This window comes from Drosophila biarmipes, chromosome 2L (genome assembly GCF_025231255.1).
Source record: "Drosophila biarmipes strain raj3 chromosome 2L, RU_DBia_V1.1, whole genome shotgun sequence".
NCBI classification, from domain to species: domain Eukaryota; kingdom Metazoa; phylum Arthropoda; class Insecta; order Diptera; family Drosophilidae; genus Drosophila; species Drosophila biarmipes.
The window spans coordinates 17,715,206-17,736,835 of NC_066612.1; the positions used below are offsets into that span (position 1 = coordinate 17,715,206).

The following is a 21,630-nucleotide window of genomic DNA, read 5'->3' on the forward strand; positions in this document are numbered from 1 at the left end:
AAAAACGAATTGATTCATCTGCCAGGGTCTCTGGGAAAATTCTTTCCAGTTTATCCTCCCACTCCTCACTTGAGCCCAAAAACATTGTCATGTAAAATTAAAATTTATGGCTAATTTGTGTGCGTGAACGTAACTTTGTTACCCGGCCCCTTTTCCCTTTCCTTAAAGGTGCTCTCGAGTAGGAAAGCCGTAAATTTCCTTCACTTGCCTGGGCGATTTTCACCAGAAAAGCGTGGAGGACAGCCTAAGCCCCGAACGCAAGGTTCGAGGACGAGGGCGTGACTTGTGCTGGCAGAGAACCCTTCAGAAAACGGTGATAAAACCTTAACGACGAAACCATAAAATCGGATAAAAACAAATTGGTAATTTCTGGAATTGTTTTGGCATATACATATGAGTGTATATACGTGTGTATATATTTGTATATCTTGTTTTAATCTCTCATATAAACGGTAAATTGTCAAAAATGCTAGACATACAACATGTATTATATGCATCATAAATATGTATGTGTAATCTTAAGAGTAAGTCTAATACTAGTTATAAATATCACTATATTTGATTTCGGCTTTCGTTTAGCTATGTTTTATGGATTAGAGAGAGGAGTGTGCAAACAGAACTATTTCATCTAAGTGGTAAGAGTCGAGTTTATCGTAGCATAAGCTTAAGGATAAGTACTTAAAGAGTTTTGAATATGTCAACTATATGTACAGATGATGGGCCAGGGCTAGGCTAAACATTCGATTTGGCAAATCTCGTTATAACAAAGTAGTAGAGCTACAGGACTTCATTTAACTAAAGTAAATTCCCAGAGACTCTTCAAAAGAGCCGATCGCCGTTGGTACTCTTGATGTCCTAGACATACCGCGTGATTTGTGAATAGAATTCGGAGAGACAAGATTGCAGCTGGGCGAAGGTCGGCCGCTCGCCAGGTAGAAGAGCCCAACAATAGGCCATGATCGTAAACCTTTAATGAGAAGATAAAAGAACGACCATCGAATTAGTACAACAATCGGTTAAGATCTCTATCAATCCGAATACTCACAGCTCATCGGGGCAGTTGAAGGGCTGGGCCAGCCGATAGCCGTCCTTGAGGTAGTGTTCCATCTCGAAGGGATCAACCTCGGCATAGGGTTGTTTGGCGGACGTGCACAGCTCCCACATCAGCACGCCGAAGGCCCACGAGTCGCTGGCCTCGGAGAACTGCTTGTGTTGCAGGGCCTCCAGGGACATCCACTTAACAGGCCTATTTTCACTGTCCCCCAGGCAGTTGTAGTCCGAGGGGAAGAGATCCCGGGACAGTGAACTGTCGGACAGCTTCACCCGCAGCTGATCGTCAATACTAAAAGGGGGAAAAATAATGACAATTGATTAGATTTGTAAATACTCCAATAGTATTTAAAAATATATGTAAATATTTGTAACAAATATTACGAGGTACATATGTTCTTTTACTTACACACAGTTCCTCGTGGCGATATCCTTATGCACCACCCCGTGGCTGTGCAGATGGTCCAGGGCCATGGAAAGTTGCGAGGCCATCATCACAATCTGGATGGTCGTCACCGTGCGGGCACAAGCTGGATCCAGCAGGAATAGCTTAAGATTACGGGTGTTATTCAGGGCGGGATACAGGACAAATGGTGTGGTGTGATCCTCGATGGAAACGCCAAGGACGGAGAGAATTCCGGGATGGGAGGCCCCATACAGCAGCATTCCCTCCTGGAGCAGGAGGAGGACCTGCATCTGACTGGCATGCTGCGCCACCGTTTTGACCAGAACATCCTGATTGTCGTTGTAGGTGCCGCGATAAACCCGTCCAAAGGTGCCCTCCTGCAGAAGACTCGATAGCCGCACCCTGCAGCGCTCTACAGTCAGCTCGGAAATGCGGCGATGCAACTCCTCCGGATGTTGTTGCTCCACGGAGACGGGCGCTTTGCGTGGCAATGAGGAGCCATGAATTGGTGCAATAATTGAGGGTGTCATGTATGCCGCCGATCCCATGGAGGACTGGCAAGGCGGGTGGGTGTTCAGTCTCTGGAAACTGGATGTCCTCATGGGCTGACCGCCGTGCTGATGATGCTGCCTTTTGTTCGCCGCTCCTTTGACACAGTAAGCAATCATCAGAAGCAGGCACACGGAGCCCATGGCCACAGAAACACCAACCACGAGGGTGATCAATCCGGTGGGTGGCAGCATCACGGTCTCCAGCAGCTGGGGATCATCCATATCCTCTGATGTATCCTCCGCACTATCGCTGACAAGGCAAATCTTCTTGCGCCGGAACACCAGGTGGGTCACATTGTTAAGCGATCGGTTCAGCACCACTTCCAGACTGACAGTCACATCCACCTCCGCTGCCTTTAGCCCGCTGCACTTGAGGGCAATGGACCAGGTCTGGATGCTGGTGGGGATTTCCCCACTGTACGACACATTGATCGCCGGACGTGGCAGCACTTCCTGATCGGAGCTGACCACATTGATGCTATAGGGCAGTCCTCGACCCGCCAGCGACTGCCAGGTGAAACTAATGTCCTTGACGTTTGCCGGGACGGGAACAATAAAATTCAGAGCGTAGTTGTTTATGTGACCTTCGCGAACATAGTAGACCTCGGCGGAAACACCTGGAAAAGGCAGAATATCAATAAGTTTGGTAAATAAATTTCAAAGGAAGATATATAGAGGGATAGAAAATATGATATCTTTGAAAAGTAGTGTAGCAGATCGCGTTTTTCTTCAACTTATCGAGCATTTCATGTAGCATTTACACACAAATAAACCTAGCACGTGCACTTTCCATATCCTCCTCGAGAACATTACCATCACCCGTGCTAGTTGATAAAACAAACTCATCCACTACTTTGTATGTAAATCTTTCAGAATGCACTCAGTGCAATGAGTTTTCCTAGAGGCTTGTTTGCTTAACCCGATCCACAGACGGTCGCCGGCAACATTTTATATAAATAAACACGGGCGAGCGCTCGAGTTTGGGGAATTCCTTGGAAACTATTTCGAGTTTATCATCACTCGTATCTGTGTCTGTAGCTGTATCTGCCGGGAATCTATGTAGAACAACAGCACGAAATGGATTTAGGGAGAAACGGCAATGGAAGAGCGGTGATCTGAGGTTGGCAAAACAAGAACACAGGGCAAAGACAAACAGAATGAGCCATGTCTGGGCTCTTGGTTTTGTTCCCTTTCGTCGATTGCCTGCCTGCCCGATTGCGGTTTGACCCAGGCCGATTCTTCGGGTTAATGAAGCATCTTCGGCTGTGTTCTTATTTATTCTTGTTTTTCCAGAGATGTCTGGCCGCGATTGCCAACTCATTCGATTCTGTTATGACGTCTTATGCTAATGATAATGAAGCAAGCAGGTAGTTTTTCGTACAGGTTTACTGGTTGGTCCTAACAAGACTTTTCTGGGCCACACAAATCGAAATTTAAGTAAGCCCAGTTGATCAACAATGACGCGCAGTCGCTGGCCAATTTTCTGATGCCGCTTTTGGGTGCACTTTCAGTGCATTCAACTTTCCCCCAAATAAAACTGGCAAACAGTGTGGCCCAGGAAATAATTTACGAAAATCGCTGGAGCACCCCAGGAGAGACGGGGAGCGCCACGCCACGCGCACTTCCTTTGACAACTGGCAATAACAATAAAAATCAGCGAGCTTGTAGGTAGACAGAGCTCCAGACATCGCCCTAGACGTACCACGAGATATAGGTATAGTATCGTATAGGATGGCGAAGGCAGACCCGCAAATGGCTCAACTGGGTGGCATATAAATTGTGTCAGGCATACAGATGCACTCTTAAAAATAAAGCTTTTATTTAAAAACGTAATTTAAAAACATAAGTAAAGTGGTTTCATAGCAAATATAACCGTTAATTACATAAGGTTAACTGTACGGTTATAACCGAAGGTAATTACCGAAAACCAAAACTAAAGGGCATTAATCAAAGTTGTCTTACTCGTCCAAATTTATACAAGTTCAACTACATTTTTCCAGTGCATTTATTCTTCAGCCCTGCAGTCTTGGCTCCCCAAATGGGCCCAGCCGACTTCCTTGGCTACGTGCAACATGTTGCACGTTGCTGTTGCTGAGTTGCTGCGGCTACGACAAATTCCTCGGCAGCGTTTTAAAAATAGCGCCCATGACTTAATCAAATGCAACGCGTCCTGTCTCCATTGCAATTTCCCTCCAGGCAGGCTGCTTTTCAGCCCCAGACACACGCTTCCATTGACCCTTTTCACCGAGGCCAGCAAGATGTCCCGGCCAAGAGTCGTCACTTGGGCCCAGAGTTCACAGGTTCATGTGAAAGTTGCCGCTCTATTGCATTTTTATAAGGTGCATGCATGGGGCGGGGCAGGGGAATTGGGGATCTGGGATGGGATGGGATGGGATACGTTGGGCTTGTCGAGGGCCGCGTCTTGAAGTGGATTCGTTGTCGTCTACCTCATGTCACGAGCAAATGTCACTTGCATGCGCCCAACGCGGGTCGGCTCTTGAACTTTTTAACCTTTTTGTGCCCGTATTATCCGCCATGTTCATAACTGGCTGCCTTTTCCAGGGCACAGAGAGAAAATCACAATTTAATAATGCAATATTAAAGTGAACAAAAAACCTCTATGATAAAAATACTATCTCCCCCATAACTTGAATGGGTTTTGAAGGTGTATTCGCATTGGAAGTTCTATACTATAAAGATCTAGCCAAAGATCGATGATTTTTTCTCCGTGTGGGCGGGCCTGGGATGAGGAGCTGGAAAACGAAGTCGTAGTGGTGGTGGCGGCGTCGAGAGTCTCCCATATCGTATGTCGAATTTTTCGGAGCGTGCAGTCATGATGCTGTCGCTGCGAGTATTTTTTGCAACTTTTTAATAGCTTGCTACTGCTCAGAGTCGCAGTCGTGACCATTGTTACACCGCTTCCAAGCCGCGGAGGGGCATCCACATAGAACTGCCGAAACGACTGGCCGGAGACACTCGTACACCAAAATACAAAAAATTGAAATGGAAAAAACGGAGAAAAAGTCTAGGGTTCGGTTTGGTTTCCATTTTCATGTAATTAGCGTTGCAATTCGTGAAGTGCTTTCCGCTGTGCCGATTTGCTATGCTGATTTTTCCCAAACCGAAACAAAGACCAGCAAAAAATTAGAGTTTTCGCTGGGGTCACTCTTTGGGGTCAGTGGCTTGGCAGTGGCCATCTCATAACTTGGACTGCTTTTTTTGGGCAGGGAGTGATGCAAGGGTGTGGGAAGTCGGCTGAATGTGGTTTTTAAAGGGCAAAGGCTGGAAATATTTGTTTGCCAAACCACTTGCGGAATTTATTAAATGATCTTATTATTACGATTTTTGTAATACCATTTTTGACTTGTACTGAAATCCAACCCCCAACGCCTTATTTATATACTCCCAAACTAGGTATTTCGAAAGATAAATCGAAGATAGATCCTGATGTATATAAATGGACCTTAAGTGATGGGCAATTTATGAAAACTAGTGGCACAGCAACACCTTCGATTTACTGTCGTATTCCTTCATCAACTTCTTGGCTTCGTTGGCCATTATCTCCGTTTGACAAATATCCCAGGCTCAGGCTGTGACTACAAGTAATTTTGCCTAAGCAAACAGACTGGTACGTGGGGCACATGGACAACCCTCTGCCGGGTCTTTGGGCATCTTCCTGTAGCATCTTTTATCTTGGCCAATCCTCCCAGGCAAACGAAATTGCAATAGATGATAAATGATGGCACAGCGACTCCATCTGCACCGTAACCGCATTGAACCTTAGCAGACTCTGCAACCCCATCCAATGTTCCAGGCTTCGGTTTCGGTTTCCCCCCGTCTAATGGCTAATATGTCACTTTGGCTGCATTGGCTTGAAATCTGCTCGGGGTCTTTTGTGCAGTTTGTGGCCAAATCGAAAAATAAATAAAACAAATGATCGGCGCCTGCCGGGAACCGCCTCCAAGGCCCCCACCCCATCCCCCTAGCTTATCACGCACAACAATCTCGCTTACAAGCTCTCGGGGCACCACCCCCAAGACGAACGCCCACCACATGTCAACATTTAACATGTTTTTGAGCCATGTCTCCAACCGGCAAAACCCCCTGGAAAAGGCAACCCCCCACTCGCATCCGTATCTTTGTGTGAATCGTTTCTTAGTTGCCTCACGTCGTTATGATAAATGATGCTGCTCCTTTTGTTTTGCCTATTATTTTATTTTTTCCTGCTCGGTTGGCCTTTTTTGCAGCCGCGGGCTCGTCGTTCTCGTTTCTGGTTTTCGGCTTTTGATTGTAACAAATTTGTGCCAGCAAAATTAGCCATCTCTTTAGGGCAAAATCTCTGCCAACTCAAGCGATTTGGCACAGTTAACGCGGAGATTTTCCCTTTTTTTGGGGGGCCACCGAAAATAAGCTAAAATTAATCATTCAAATTTCCAGAGTTGACGTTTTCCAAACACTTTTGGCCGGCTGACAAAAAAGCAAACGGCTTTGACCGGCCGGCTTATTGTAATATCCAGAATCAATAGTAATTAACCTTAATCGTTATTCACTTTTTGTCAGTTTTCTGTTGTCTTTCAGTGTTGAGTTGCGAGTGAAGAGGAGACAGCCTACCAAAAATATATATAAATGATGCGGGTCAAGAGTGATGGTGTGTAAAGATAATGGAGCTTCGAGTGGCTGCAGCTGGCCAAATTAAAACCTTTGTAAAGACGAAAAAACGCGAAAGTATCTATGGGGGAAAACAGTTACAAAAGACCTACAATACGATTGACACAACAACAATTGAATGAGTTTAAACTCCTTTTTATGTGCCCTAAACTCAGTTAAAGAATCACTTGATTTCGAATTATTTATTTTTCAAGCTTTAACCCGAAATATTTATACATTTTCTGTAACAACTCGAAGACACATGAATCAGATAAAATCCCCGCAGATTCGTATCTTGCAGATGCCACACTATCTGCCAGTTAGCAATGCCATCTATACTAATATACTTCAGAGCGTATCACGAAGTTTCCCATTGTGGGAATGTCAGCAAAATCGTGTTAGCGCGCATTCATCTCACGGATTGCATTGCCGTTGCATGCCTAGTTAGCGATGCATCTAGATGCTGCTGCTGCGAAACAAGCCAACAGCTTGTCTTTTTAGAGAAATTCCCCTCCAACGCCCACTCCGATGGGCATTATTCGCCATCCCTTCAATACTTTCCATGTAACTTTCTGCAACGGAAAACTCCCACAGCGCATAACCCAAATAAACACCGAACAACTCAATAAACACAGTGCAGCAGCGACAACAAAAGAGCAGATGCACGCACTGCATCTGCATCTTTGCAGTTGCCCAAAGCAGCCACGCCCACATGTCACAGTGACATGGAAATAAACTCGATTGCTGCGACAACTCTACACATTAAGAAAAAATGGTGGATTACGATTGAGAAAAATATTATGGATTAAAAGGTCCCAAGATAAAATTTTATTTATATTTCCAAGGAAATATCTTTAAATCTTGTATAATATAATATATGAACATAATTTTTTTTTAGCGATGATATAGGCCTTTTAAAATATTTTTTTCTCTGCAAAACAGAAATCGGGCTTCATTGATGGCGCTTGTTGTTGTTTAAAGTAAATATGACTATTCCTTTTTCGCCTTACTATGCATGCATATTCCACAGGCATGGTACACATATATTGTATGGAGAGCTCTAGCTGGGCAAACAATGGCTGATATTTATTATTGACGTGCGCCCCACTGCCTCGTCCCTGCCCTCCGCTTCCATCTAGAGGCCCCCGGCGGGGTTATCAGAGTTGTCAGTTCCCAGTGATAACCGCAGCACAGTAGCGTTCGGAGGAATCAGCCCCCCAGTAAACCTTTGACGAGAATCGGGGCCCACTCCACGCCACAAGACCACTCGTTTATTATTTGCCGGGGAAGTATGGCAGTCGCTTTTATTGCCTGCAATCGGTTTATGCGATTTTCATTTGTTTAAATGCCGTTTTTTGCCAATAGTTTGGACGGTAATGGAAAAGGCTTTAAGCCAGGGCTTAGCCAAGTTTATGACGGTTTACAGCCACCAGACATATGAACCCATAAAACAAGAATGCAAATGGCCCTGACTGAGCCTCCCATTCGGCCCTGCTTTTTACCACGCCTAATCAAATGGCAGTTTCCAATGTCAAACACGTAGCCCCACGGGTAATTCGAAACTCCTCTGCTATCGAAAAATCGTAATGAAATCGGAGAGGAGAGATCTGGTTTGGTCTGGGGCGACTTTATGACCTGCCAAGTGCCCATCAATTCGAAATCGATAGCCCTACGCGGCCGCACGATCTCTGATCGCATTTAGAAATAGATTGCAAATGAAATCGAAATATTGATCCCAAATGCCCGGGCACGACAAGCTTTTGGGTCTGGCTCATAAGTCACGTACGAGCAGATAAATATCTCCTGAGATCGTGGACCATAGGAAGCTAGTGCGGAAATGATCACAGAACAACGTGATAAACTGGGGCCAAAATAGATAATGGATTCAATGAGGCCGGAGATGACCAGATGATCGGTTACCCACGCTTGCAGATAGAAATCAGGCGAGGATCTGATGAAGAGCTTGTTTAATCAATTCTGAGCTGGCCTGAGCAAGATATTATATTACGATACATGAGGCACAGAAAGCTTTAAAAACCAAAATCGATTATGCAGCTTTAGCGTTTTTTACGATGAGATTTTAGCTAGCTATGTGGATGCTGCATTCAGGTGCCAATTTATTGCCATATCAAAATTTAAAGACTCTTTCAAAGTTAAGATGTGCCAAGATCAAGATCTTTCCGGCCAACACAGTTTATTGTCCCCTTTCGCGATCACTAATTGAACAGATAAGATCTGCGGACGCGACAGCTGTGTCAACTCCTTCGGATAGCACTTTTTACGATCTGTCAGGTGAGCTGTTATCGCTAGCACATCGTATAGCAAAAACTGGCGCGATCAGGTCCATAAACTCTCCCCACCCTCTCCATTTTTCCCATTTTTTGCTTTCGAAGGGGGACAGCTTCATTAGCTAATGGCCACTTCATTATGTGTGACTGGCGAACCCAGCGAACGGCGAAACTGGACAATAAATTGCCAAACACCAATTAAAATATAGATCATGCCTGCTGATCATATCCAAGTAGCCAGTTGCCAGCTAGAGTCGAACCGTTAGTGGGGGGAGCGGTGGGGCTATGTCTGAGGGGCTGAGGATCGTTGGCGATTCTCGGAAGGCTTTTAGCACGACCAGATGAAACGGCCTCCTGTTCGCTTACAATTATCGGCTGCTGGGATCTTGGAAAGGCAGCCAAGAACAAGCCATAAACCGGAGAAGCGCACAAATGTCTCTACTAGGCCGGGGGGAAAAACAAAACACGAGATACAAGAAAATACAAAAAGAAAACACAAAGCAAACGAGATACATGCCTGGCTTGTTACGGCCATCCGACAGATTCAACAGCTTTAGCTTCGGTTAGGTGCTAAAAGTTGCCACAGTAGCGCGTCGTGTGTATCTTCGAGATACTCTTGTACCTCGGCAGCTTGTTTGCGGTGTAAGCCGCTTAGCCGCGGCTCACTTCAAATAACAAAAGCCATCAATACACGCTTCCAGATGCCTAGGCAAATATGAAAATATTTAAATTGGCCCAAACAAAAGCCAACGCACCTCGGCCCGCGAGCTCTCAATTCATTTAGCACAGTCGGTGGTAAATTTAACACATCCAACTTAGCTACCCCCAATATTCTGTTCAGTAACTTTGTATCTTCCACTTCATAGCAGCTAATTTATGGCCCAAAGCGGCTGCCAATCGATCATTCGCGAGGGGGCGTGGCGATTTTAGCACATTCCCCGCTTCGAAAGTGTGAAATTCGTGCCGAAGCCGTTGGCAAAGTCTCCATAATCCCGGTTATTTTCCCCAGTTCGGTTTTAATTACAGCTTCATTAGCAGGCAGAAGCAGTAAAATTAAATCAAAGCACCCCAAAATGGTCACCATAAAAAGCTGAAAAAATTCCGAACCGTCTATAAAATGCCATAAAACGTACTGAAGGAGGGAAAACTACGAAAACTGTAGCGGGGGAAAGGCAATAAAATTAAATTTAAATAATGCACTTTTGGCTATTTAAAATGTAGCGCGTGTCACAGCAGCAGAGAAGTCGTTAAACTTTTTCGGGGTGCTGCCCTGCGCTGTGATGGTTTATTTTCGAGGAATATGATTGGAATCGAAATGGGAATAAAGTCGGAAAAGTATGATCATATCATATGATCATCATGCATGATGATTCGATCGCGGGCCCAGCCCATGCTGGCTGGATCGTATTTCACATGGCTGTCAGATGCCAGGAACTTTACGACTCAAAACTTTTTAGCATTGAACTTTGCCGGGACCCCTGTCGAGATGATAAAAACTGGAGGAACTAACCGCGTGCGATCTTCGGCGAGCTATAAATTACGCGTAAATGCAAATGAAATTCATTTAAGCCGCCAACTTTGGCTAAAGACCGCGCAGAACCACCCCCCACCTCCACCCCCAGCCCGAAAACCCCTTTTGCGCACACAAATCAAATGCAAATTATGCAGCTTAATTGATTTATGGCCCACGGAGTGAGGAGCACAAAGCATTGCGCATTTCTTTATGGCCCCGTCCATATGCATTTATCCTACGCAAGTCTGCGCAACTTTTCGACTTTGTCTTAATTACCCCATAGCTGCTTTATGTATCTACAATTTGCAGCGCTTTGCCGGCGGAGTGCGGCCCACAGACCCCGGAATGTTCTGCATACTCGATGCACGCCCCCGAAATCCCAAATCCGAAATGCACACGCAAAATTATGCGCATCGTCATCGTCGTCAGCGCAACGGCTCCCACACATGGTTAGAAAAAGATAAAGAAAACTTCGATTTAACAAGGCGCGCTGCATGCCAAAATCTGGTGCTGCTGGAACAGCATCGCAAGTGGGCAGACTTGTCATGGAAAGCACTGCCAAAAACGCAGCGAGCCCTCCGAGGGGAAGAAGTGCGCGCACAGTGGGATGGAGCGTTTCTTTTAAATCCCTGCGATTCTCGGAGGACCAAGTTCGGTTTGAATAGCCACGCCCAAGAAAAAAAGAGTGATAAGACTTAACGCTGAAGGCATTCAAAATATACCAGAGGAAGTACTCAAATTAAAAAAAAAATTATGTTAGGGTATAGTTGCTCGTTTGTGACCCTTTTTTGTGTATGTTTTAGTACTATACTATATATCACAAAAAAATTAACTCAAACTTTTGTCCATTTGAGCCAACTCATTATAACGCCTTTTTCATAATGCAATAAATAACTGAATGTTAAATATTTTTAAACTACTAATATTTATAGGTTTGTAAGGTATGTTAGAACTTTCGAGTTTACAGAAAAATCAATTGTTAGGTAGAAATATGCGCCTTCGACTCTCGAATTCGAAACTTTTGCTTGTGCGGCGTAGTGTGGTTCGTGGAATATGTGAAATGCACCCCACTGTGCCTTCTTCCTCCCCTCACAGCTGTTGCCCCGCCCACCGCCACCCGCGCCCACTGCTCTTCTTCTCCGCTTCTCTGCTCCTTCTCGCAGTCACGTTTTCGTTGTTGTTTTTTGGTGGCTTTGTTGTTGTCGCCTTTGCGTTGTCATCTCGTTTGCATGTTTCTCTCTCTGCTCTTGCCCCCTCCCTCCCGTTATCCCTTGCTCCGCAAGCTCACTTTGCGTTCTTTTTTTTGGATTTTGGGAGCCAAGGAATTTGAGTTCCAGGAAATATTCAAAAATATTCTCCACCCAGGGAGATAAATTGAATGCAGCGTGGAGACTTCGGACTTGTTGTCTCTATATATTTTGGCGTGTCTGCTCTTCCTCTTCCCAGCTGTCTTCTTCTTTTTGTTTTCATGCGAAGCGTAAAATTTCCTAACGAAGCAAACGAAAGTTGGTTGTTGTTTCTGTTGTTGCGGGCGGTTTGTTTATTTGTTGTACTGTTTAACAACACCTGCGGCATGCGCAGAAGAGGGGAGAAAGAGACGGGTGATAGAGCGAGGGCATCTAAATTAAGCCAAAGCAAGACAAATAAACATAATTTTAAAAGGGAAGTGCGCTTTTCCACTGCCGCAATGAACGAAAACTTAAAACTGTCTTTTAAATCGGTGGACACAAGCTGCCTAATGGTTGTTTACTTACAGAAAGAGGGGGGAGTTCATAGAAAAGAAATCAATAACAATGGGGAAACCCCAATGGAAAACTAAGGGGTAGAAAACTCACCTAGTAAACGCATAACTTCCACGGGATTCAGAAAAACATTCAGATGCGCCGCTACCTCGCTGCCAGAGCGCAGTTGCAGCGCTGCCAGCGTCAGCAGACCTAGCAACCACATTTTCCGGCTCATTTTCAGCATAACATTTGTTTTAACTGCGTTTTGGGCGCATTTACTCGCGGATTCCATCTTATTCTGTGTACTTTTGGCCAGTTCTCGCACTTTACCACACACTGCAATTCGTAAACAATCTTGGCGAACGACCAGCACAAAGGCAACTCGTGAGTGGAGAGAGAGACAGAGACGCCGCGGGAGAGAGAGAGCGCGCTAGTGCGAGTGCGACGGCGTCGTTTTAGCACCAAAAAAACGCCAAAAACATTGTTAAACCGCTTAAATCTGGGATATTTCGGTTTTATTAACACTTCACTGTCTCCTAGTTCGCGCACCTGTATTTTCCAGCCCGATTTCCACGGTTTTCTTTCACACTTTCACAGTTTTCTGCACCGGAGCAACCATTTCTTCTTTTCCTCGCGGCATCAAAAAAACTTATGAAGCAAATAGATATACAAAATTGCCGTCCAACGAATCTGATCGAACGGTTTGAGAACCAACAAGTCGCGCAACAAGTTCGCGCAACATGTCGCTGCCGCAACATGCCGCTCGAGACTGCGCCCTCCTCTGCAGACAGCCTCTGCCACTGTTAGAAAACGTTGCATCCTAACATTGCTGTTAGAAAGTCGCTGGAATCTTACAGTTGATCTCTGCAGTGCACTATGGGCTATTTGATACCTCTTGTGGCATTAAAGCATAACATAAAACGAAGTATTGTTTTTAAATTTGGTATATACAAATAAAATTACTCAAAATGACGAGGTCCCTTTATTTTAATCGAATTCATTGTTTTTTGCAATAGTCAGCCAACAAATTAATACATAAATAAGAAATAAGCACCGTATATACTATAAGAAAAAGGTTAAGCTCAGATCATTTTTGTTATTTGGTTACTGACACTTTTATAACCCAACCCTTAAATAAGTTAACGTTATTTATTTTAAATTGAACAGAGGAAATGGAAGGTTGGGTTGGTTAATGAAACATTATGCACATGTAGTACAACCTGGAAATATGCTTTTTGTGGAAATTTGTCAAAATGAAAAACGAACTACTAATAAAGATAGGTCTCTCAAAATATAGAATAAATTGGATGATCTTTTGGCTAAATATTATTAATCATTTACGGACAATTACCGGCTATTTATCAGTATAAAAGATCTGAAACAGTCAAATTTAAGTGGTAACTTTAAATAACTTTTAAAAAACTTTTAAATAACTTTTAATACAACATAAATATTTAACAATAATATAGGATAAACGAATTTTGAAAATTAAAAGTTCCACTACCCTTTCCACTTTTTTTATGCTAGAAGTTGCAAGTAGATTTATTGGGCAAACTCTTTTTAAAAAAAACATTTTAAACATTCTTTCTTATTTTGTTTTTTGTTGGCTAAAGGATTACAACATGATGATGATGAACATGATTCAGCCGGCAGTTTGACGGTGCAACCTTGTGCTCTATGCTCTCTCGCTTGATGTATACCGGAGCAAAGAAAAACCCTAAAACTGAACGCCATCTGGCGGTGGTTGAAAGCAACCAGGTGCGGCAATGCACATACCCACACAAATTGTTTGAAGAGAATCGAATTCCGGTATAACAGTTGCACCAGGGGAAAACAAATTATAACAGTATTTACTTTGGGGCGGGATAAGTTGCATAAAAATAAGTTCGATGTGGATCCCAAACTGAGTTGCAAGAAGGATTTACTCGATGTCATAGGAATGCCCACAGTCATTATAAGCCCATAAAGATCAGAATATGAACCTAAATATTGCAGTCATTAAGCGTTGACCATTCTAAGTCAATAGTCTACATTTTTAGAAACATCTTGGAAAGAGATTTTATCCCAATTTCAGTTGATGTCCTATGGTAACTAATGATTTTGTTTTCAAAATTTTGTAGTTTTAAAATAAAATCTTTTTTTTAATTTATGAATATGCTCAAAAAATACATTTAAACTTCCTAAGAAAATAGAACATAAAAAAAGGAAGTTAGCTTCGGCCAGATGAAGTATTTATACCCTCACAGTTATAAGAAACAATCAACGTTAGTAACACCAAGTTACATTTTTAAGGATTGTTGCTAGCTTCAGTGATGTTAAGAAAAAGTAGTTCATTATTTCTCTTACAGTTTTTTGACGGCTGTCAGTTAGAGCTATCCCATTCGAAAGAAGGCTTTTGGGAAAGTTTCATACCAATAGCTTTAAAAATGAGAGACTAGTTTGCGTAGAAACGGACGGACAGACGAACGGACATGGCTAGATCGACTCGTCTAGTGATGCTGACTGAAATCATAATACCCTCTGCAAGGGTATAAAAAGGACAAAATTCTTAATGTTAACATATACGGCTCAAGTCGTACATAATTTAAAGTATTGAAAAGCTATTAACAATAAAGTGATATTTGAATGCGAATTGCATTTTAAGGTACCGCAAAAGGAGCAGGGTTAATGCTTAAAGAATGCTACAAATGTGAAGCCAGAAACTTTTTAAAAAAAACTCTAGTAAAAACGCATATATTACGTATAAATACGACTTACGATTTATGAGTTTAAGTGAGAAAAATGATCTTGAACTAGTTCTTACTGGCCTTATCAGCAAAGCCAAAACAAGCGCTTGGCCGATAGCACCCCGCTCATGGCGATAAGGCTGGGCGATAAGGCCGGGCGATAAGGCCATGATGCGAACTGCCGGCAGTTTTATTTGAGCACAATGCCGAATCGCCCGACGCGGAAGAAAGATCCCCGCATTCTACTCCAGAATTTCCTGGCGTTATGTCTATGGCTTCCTCTCCTGGCTCAGTCCGCCGATGGAATGCGGTGCCGGTTTCCCTATGAGAGGGTCAGGGAAAACTACTGCTACTTCATTGCCGATGAAGAGCCGCTGGTGAGTCAACAGATTAATATTACTCAGCGGTGTTGTCAGAACTGAACACTTTCACAGCTATTTGTGCATCAGAGCAGCTAAAAAATATTCTTCAGTAGTTTTTTATCGTATATGCTGTGCATACACATCGTATGTCTGCCAATCACTCATGATTCACACCCACCCAGTCCCATACACAGCCGCTAGATGGTTCGTTTTGCAAATTGGTTTCACATCCAAATTGTTCATGCAAACTTTTATACCTAGGCGTAGGATAAGTCCCGTCTTTCGACAGTATATTAAACTAACTATTAGGCCTTAAACCCAGAACACGAAAATGTATGAGTGTACTTCAGTACTTTCAGTTAAAACTTCAATAGGTAGGTGCATTGATTAGGAAAGTGTCTTATTTTAAATTTAAACTTAACCTACCCTCACTTTGGTTTACAGCACACATCGTTCCACAACTTCTGCTACCAGGACAAGCGCACCTCGCGGGTTTGCCTGGATAGTGAGGAGGAGATGCGGGCTCTGGCCCAGCACTTGGTCGAGATGGGCTACCCGAATGGAACCCAGTTCTGGAGTGCAGGCCATCGCTGGCCGGGGGACAACCGCTTCTATTGGAACTACTTTGGAAGGGCTCGACCCCTGAACTACTCAAACTGGGCGGTGGACGAGCCAACACCCCAAATGGGCCGAAACTGCCTGATCCTCACGCTCCGAGGCGGACAACTCGTAATGAGCAGTGAGTCCTGCTACACTCGAGCGGTCGACATATGCGAACAGACCCTCAACGGTACAGATGCCCGCTCTGTCATCCACTGATGCCAAAGGTGTATCCGTGTATCTACCTCGTACCTAGCTGAAGCTAGCTATGACAAAAGTCAAATCTCGAGTTCCCTTTGTTCCTTCTAAAATAAAAAAAAAGTATACCCTAAAGGTGTGCGCACACTAGAGCGGAGCAACGCGGCGTGGCGCGTCGTGGCGCGGCGTGGCCTCCTACAGGAGCTTGCATGCAATTAAATGGTAGCTCGAAGAAGCATTCGAGCGGCGTTTGCCGCGCCGACATCTTTAATTCTAGGAATCTTTATAAGAAAGAACCGCTTGAAACTACTTCGTCTTTTGACAGTAGAATAAAACTGACAATTACTGTTTAGCGATTCTAATAAAACAATATAAAAAATGAATGAAGAAAAAGGAAAACAAAGAAGTCGACTATGAAATCGAATGTATCGATAACAGTTGATTTGCCCCGACGACTTCGCTTGAGTGTACGTTCCCCGCATCCCATAGCCACAGTGTCCACGCACCTTGAAAATTAAAATTATTGTAATATTTTTTATAAAAAAATGGTAAAACTAATAAATATAAAATATCATTACTTGATATCTAAAATATCTAAAACAAATCAACAAAAGATTGTTATGGCAACCAATGAGTGTTTACTGCAAGGCGATTGCTAGTGCTACATTTTTAAAAGGCTTAATAAAAGTATTAAAAAGTGTTGATGCTCTATTAAATATTCACATCTTACAAAATGATTAAAAATTAATATATTTTATCGCTATGGAAAAATATTTTTACTTAAAATACCATTTTTTACAATATCAAATCAAAACAAGAAATATTTCTGGAAATACAATGGCGGGTTACTTTAATAATTCCCCCAGTGCAGTATAGTTGATGATAAGGGAGCTTACTTAAGGTTCTTGACTCTTTGAGCGACTACTCAGTATTCCTTCCAGTCCAAGGGAACAAACATCGCAAAATGGGAAAGGAATTTTATTTGTTCATATTTGGGATAGCTGTGTGCAAATGTGAAGATCTTTTCGATCGAATCGGAGACGGTCATTACTTTATAGGCAACGAGAAGACAGTAAGTTGCCATCGAAACAAAAATAACCTGCACATCAGAAATGATTTAGGGTAAACATACATATGAGGCTGTTTTAGTGTAACCCTTTAAAAACAAAGCTTATTTTCGTGCGCAAGTGAATGTAACGTAGTGCGCAAACAAAGAGCGCAAATAAAGTGAAGTTAAATAATATCCTAAGTTTTACGAAAAATATTACTTAATTTGAATATTGGTGTTGAATATTATTGAAGTTTATTCGAGATTCGTCGGAAAGTATGTAACAGGCAGAAGAAGCGTTTCCGACAGCGCAGCGCAAGATTGTTTCAGCGGGGTGCCACGCCCACTCTAACGCCCACAATCCGCGAAAATCTGTAGCGCATACAGTTCTTATGATAGAAACAAAGTATTAACTGAAGCGTGTTTGTCTCATAAATACTTACCGACTGATATAAAAAAATGGGCCACGCCCACTTATGGCTTAAACGCAAATAACATCTGCTAAAATAGCTTATAGGTGGCGCCCTAAAATATCGCTCTGCTGCTTATGTCTCCATTTTACTTTTGCTCCCTTAAGCTGAGTAACAGGTATCTGATAGTCGAGGCACTCGACCATAGCGTTCTTTCTTGTATTGTGTGTGATATCTTTCGCTTTTGCGCAGGCGGGGCACTACTTTGATTGGTTCGTCGCCCGGCGCGATTGCTGGGACAGAATCTCAACACTTTTATCCGTGGAGAATGCGGAGGAGCTTGGGAACCTACAGCAGTATATCTTATCTCGTGGGTTTCCCGACGGAAGCACTTTCGCCACATCGGGCAGCAGCTTCAAAGGCAAGACACACTATTCCTGGGAGGCGGTGGACGAGCCATTGACCTTCGCCCACTGGCTGCCCGGCTCTGAGGCCGAGATCGACGGAACCGGAACCGGAACCGGAACCTTTCTCAGCCTGCAACTGGCCAACTCCTCGCTGTACATGCGACCCTCCTACGGCCAAGACGACTACTACATCTGCGAGTACAAGTTCTCCCTTCGGCAACTCGCGCTCTCCCTGGAAACGCAAGCCTGGAGTTGTTTATTCGTCCTGGGGGTTTTACTGTGGCTTTGTTACTTTGCATGTCTTCTCAGATGGAAAGCGAAAAAAGAGACAATCCAACATTCAGAGGACAAGATGAATCTTATAGCATAACATTTAAAAAAAGTGGTTAAAATGGAGTTCTTATATTCGCATCTTATGTTCATAGAAATGTAAACTAATTTGTAAATTTATTAAACCTTACCATTCCTTTTTAAACCAAAAAATTGGATAAATAAGAATTCAAAAAATGGACGGCAAAGTATGATAAACAATTTTTTTTTGTATTTTGCAAACAAAAAATAAAAGTTTGTTTTTAATTATTATAATAGAATTACAAAATGTTAACTTGTATATAATAATAATTTCTGATAGCTATAATCACATGTATAGTGCAAAGTCCTTAGAGGACTCTATCAAACTTTTTAATAATGGAATATTACATATATTTGTATGTACACTTTATGAAAAGCCAAACAAGCATTAAATGCTGGGCATACTTATTTTACATATTTCATTATACTTGCTTATAATAAAGATATAACTCAATGTCAATAGAACATATTCTTAACGAAGGCACTGAATTTAATAACAACCGAACCCACATTCCAAATATAACTCTTACTCCACTACTTTCTAATCCTACGACCACCAACTTTCTTTAACTGCTCAACTTCCTTAAAATATAAAAATTATCAAACCCCTTATAATTAAACTATCTTAATTTAATTTTTAAGACAACTGAAGTGTGCTTTCTCAATTAAGAAGCGAGTATCAAGTGAACAAATTATTCCCTTAGCAATTAAGAAATTAAAATCAAACTGTAACTTAAAGCCCGCCTAAAGCCTCAGTAGCTATGGCTTTGGTTTTTAGCTTTAACAAGCAGTATGTAAATAAATAAATAAAGATATAACACGATATTTTTTATTGTGTAGCTGGGAGCCACCCTATAATGTGTAGCCAAATGTGCGGTCTCAAGTTTCTTCTCAGAAAGTTGTATTACACGTAGGGTCTATAAAACTTGAACACGATAAACATGAAGCTTCAGTCGGTTGAGACCCTCTGTGGAATATGTCAGCACTGGGAAAATCCTTCGTAGGCCTTTCAGGTATATTACTCCTGACGGCCGGCTACATTTACATTTTCAAGAGCTGCTGGCAACGTGAGCTTGGAACACTTTTCTTTGCACTTTCAAATATACTGGTATTTTTACCCTAGCTCTCTGTACAAAGCCCTTTGTGAAGATTGGCGATCGCTGCTATTTCTTTTCCTCCAACAAGGCGGTATGTAGGAACTTTAATGAGTTACTTTATATTACGTTTCACTTTTTAGCCCTCCTATGAGTACTATAAAATGGTCTATAAGAATCGCGCTTTCAGCGTTCCCGTAATAGTAAGTACAATTTAGTCTCATAAAATTAAAATTATAAATATATGTATTGTTGGTTTTTAAAAATGTCTTCAAGTGTCGTAACAGTGGATTTACGTCACCAACAGATGGCTCGTGGAGCTTGACTGTATTTTAATTTTAAACTTAGTTAAAAGAGTCCTATTTCATTCCACTTAAATTTATCAGATGGATTGGATGCACGCAAACTTCGGATGTGAGACGATTGATGCCCAGGCTCGGCTGGTGACTGTTCGCAGTTTCCACGAAATGAGACTTATTTCCGACTTTATGCGATATGGGGCCCACGTCCAAACACACTCTACTTTCTGGAGTGGCGGGCATCGGGGAAGGCTTTCCGATCCCAAAGACGTCGATCATAGAACTTTGAGCGATTTCTATTGGCACCAAGACGCTTACCCCATGAACTTTACCAATTTTGTGGCCACAAAGCCGCTCAACCGGAAGTTTGAGAATGGTTTTTGTGTCTATCTAGAGTTCACCGGGGAGGAACTGGTAATGGGCGTGGAAAAATGCGATAAGAAAATTGCATTTGTCTGCGAACTGAACTGATTGAGAATAATAATACTATTTATTTTTTAGAGTTAATTTAAAATTAATTATATAAATTGAAGGTGGGATTTTCGATTTTGGGTTCTTAGTTTTTAGGGACCTATTGCAGTTTGAATTAGATAATTTTGTAAACAAAACTATTTTCAAAATAGCACATGCAACTGATACGTGTGGTTTTCTTTGTTTACACTTGCTCAAAGTACTGCTTGCCCACTTATAGATTGTATTATTGTGTTAGTAACAACGTATTTATAAAAGCGTTTTTATCGTTATATATTACTTTAGCACTACATAGAACAATACAATACTTGTTTAGTTTTGCAGATAGTGTTCATTGTAAAACGTGTACTTACTGATTGTCTTGATATCAGATAGTACCCGATTGCCTAAGTCATTCAACCTTCACAATTGATAATGTGCAATCAAATTTACGACGTTCTAGCCCAAGTAGGTACTTAATTTAATAATTCAACATTTCGCCACGGCCCCCTCCCTGACATCGTGAAAGTGTCTGCAGTTTTTGGCGTGTTAAACAAATAAATTTCGACTAAACGCTTTTAAACAGTCGCAGACAATGCGTCGTCGGGTCGTGTGGAGGTTGAAGGCGCAGGTGGTCGAGGGGAAGGAAGGAAGGAAGTGAGGGGATCCCCGGGCCGGAAGTGACGACAGCACAGCAGCAATGGCTGCTGCCAGCCAACAGCAAAATGGCAACATTCTGCCCAGGACGGCTATGGCTGCGGCAATTAACTCAAATTGATAATGACAACGGAAAAGTTGTAGGCAACCTGAAGTGTCGCCAACTGTGGGTGTGAGGGTGGGCGGCGCCCGATTTGGGGCGGGGCAATTGGTGACGTGATTTCATTTAGAGTGCATCCAAAACGGCGACACATTTCGACACGTCCTTTGACAACGCCCTTTGGCGCAATTAAAACGAAATAATTTTCGACAAGTTTGGTTTGCTTCGACTTGGCCTTTTTGCTTGCCCCCAACTTGGCTTGCTCATCGACCCGAGGCACGTAGATTGAGTCTGTCATATGGCTGGCAATCCACTGCTCTCCCGAGGCTCCTTATGAGGAGGCTAAGCGAACACTGAAAAAAAGTGTCTTGTTTGAGTGAAAATAATTGTTTTGCTTTAAGCGTAGCTTAACATTCAAGAATAGCCACGTAGGGTTTTAATATTATAAGCTCATCCATAACAAATTTTAAAATTGATAAGAAATGTTACTTGTTTGTAATAAATTATATTAAATTAACATCATTTCTTGGTAAGAAAATTGTGTGAAATCTCTGTTAGTTAGACACATTTGTGTAATAACTAGACCCTCTTAATACTCCAAAAAATATAAGGTAAGAAAAACATTTGTTTCTTTTACATAATCCATCGCAAATACCTGTTTACTATTTTTTGCAGTGCACTTCAACTCTCTTCCCGGTACCGCTCATGCTGGAATTTTTATTTAATTTGCTTGTGCTGTCGTGGGGTTT

General features: G+C 42.5%; 4 protein-coding genes across 5 annotated transcripts; 3 read left to right on the plus strand and 1 right to left on the minus strand.

The window, feature by feature from the left end:
• Window positions 1–375: 375 nt before the first annotated feature.
• Window positions 376–12,822, minus strand: LOC108034202 (tyrosine-protein kinase Dnt). Its single transcript, XM_017109033.3, has 4 exons — window positions 12,291–12,822; window positions 1,460–2,624; window positions 1,046–1,342; window positions 376–967 (listed from the first exon to the last, which is right to left on the minus strand). Exons 1-4 carry the CDS (start codon window positions 12,469–12,471, stop codon window positions 856–858), a joined length of 1,755 nt encoding a protein of 584 aa, XP_016964522.1. The 5' UTR covers window positions 12,472–12,822; the 3' UTR covers window positions 376–855.
• A 2,264-nt stretch (window positions 12,823–15,086) lies between these two features.
• On the plus strand, window positions 15,087–16,200 carry LOC108033358 (uncharacterized). The gene is made up of 2 exons (XM_017107669.3): window positions 15,087–15,282; window positions 15,712–16,200. Exons 1-2 carry the CDS (start codon window positions 15,109–15,111, stop codon window positions 16,084–16,086), a joined length of 549 nt encoding a protein of 182 aa, XP_016963158.1. The 5' UTR covers window positions 15,087–15,108; the 3' UTR covers window positions 16,087–16,200.
• An 800-nt stretch (window positions 16,201–17,000) lies between these two features.
• Window positions 17,001–19,099, plus strand: LOC108033328 (uncharacterized). The gene is made up of 2 exons (XM_017107614.3): window positions 17,001–17,137; window positions 17,776–19,099. The coding sequence occupies exons 1-2, from the start codon at window positions 17,030–17,032 to the stop codon at window positions 18,298–18,300; spliced, it is 633 nt and encodes a 210-aa protein (XP_016963103.1). The 5' UTR covers window positions 17,001–17,029; the 3' UTR covers window positions 18,301–19,099.
• Window positions 19,100–19,244: 145 nt separating this feature from the next.
• Window positions 19,245–21,419, plus strand: LOC108033522 (uncharacterized). Of its 2 annotated transcripts, none has more exons than XM_017107866.3 (4): window positions 19,245–19,348; window positions 19,405–19,469; window positions 19,519–19,578; window positions 19,762–21,419. In XM_017107866.3, exons 1-4 carry the CDS (start codon window positions 19,258–19,260, stop codon window positions 20,143–20,145), a joined length of 600 nt encoding a protein of 199 aa, XP_016963355.1. In that variant the 5' UTR covers window positions 19,245–19,257; the 3' UTR covers window positions 20,146–21,419. The 2 variants fall into 2 exon arrangements, with proteins under 2 accessions (XP_016963355.1, XP_016963356.1); XM_017107867.3 differs by having other exon boundaries at window positions 19,245–19,294.
• Window positions 21,420–21,630: the final 211 nt, after the last annotated feature.

Coding starts and splice junctions, on each gene's coding strand:
- LOC108033358 (XM_017107669.3), top strand. CDS start 15,109: ATGCCGAATCGCCCGACGCGGAAGAAAGATCCCCGCATTCTACTCCAG. Junction 15,283..15,711: donor TTGCCGATGAAGAGCCGCTG/GTGAGTCAACAG, acceptor TTTGGTTTACAG/CACACATCGTTCCACAACTT.
- LOC108034202 (XM_017109033.3), bottom strand. CDS start 12,471: ATGGAATCCGCGAGTAAATGCGCCCAAAACGCAGTTAAAACAAATGTT. Junction 2,625..12,290: donor GGAAGTTATGCGTTTACTAG/GTGAGTTTTCTA, acceptor TGCCTTTTCCAG/GTGTTTCCGCCGAGGTCTAC. Junction 1,343..1,459: donor ATCGCCACGAGGAACTGTGT/GTAAGTAAAAGA, acceptor TCCCCCTTTTAG/TATTGACGATCAGCTGCGGG.
- LOC108033328 (XM_017107614.3), top strand. CDS start 17,030: ATGGGAAAGGAATTTTATTTGTTCATATTTGGGATAGCTGTGTGCAAA. Junction 17,138..17,775: donor TTATAGGCAACGAGAAGACA/GTAAGTTGCCAT, acceptor GCTTTTGCGCAG/GCGGGGCACTACTTTGATTG.
- LOC108033522 (XM_017107866.3), top strand. CDS start 19,258: ATGTCAGCACTGGGAAAATCCTTCGTAGGCCTTTCAGGTATATTACTC. Junction 19,470..19,518: donor TCTTTTCCTCCAACAAGGCG/GTATGTAGGAAC, acceptor TTCACTTTTTAG/CCCTCCTATGAGTACTATAA. Junction 19,579..19,761: donor CTTTCAGCGTTCCCGTAATA/GTAAGTACAATT, acceptor TAAATTTATCAG/ATGGATTGGATGCACGCAAA.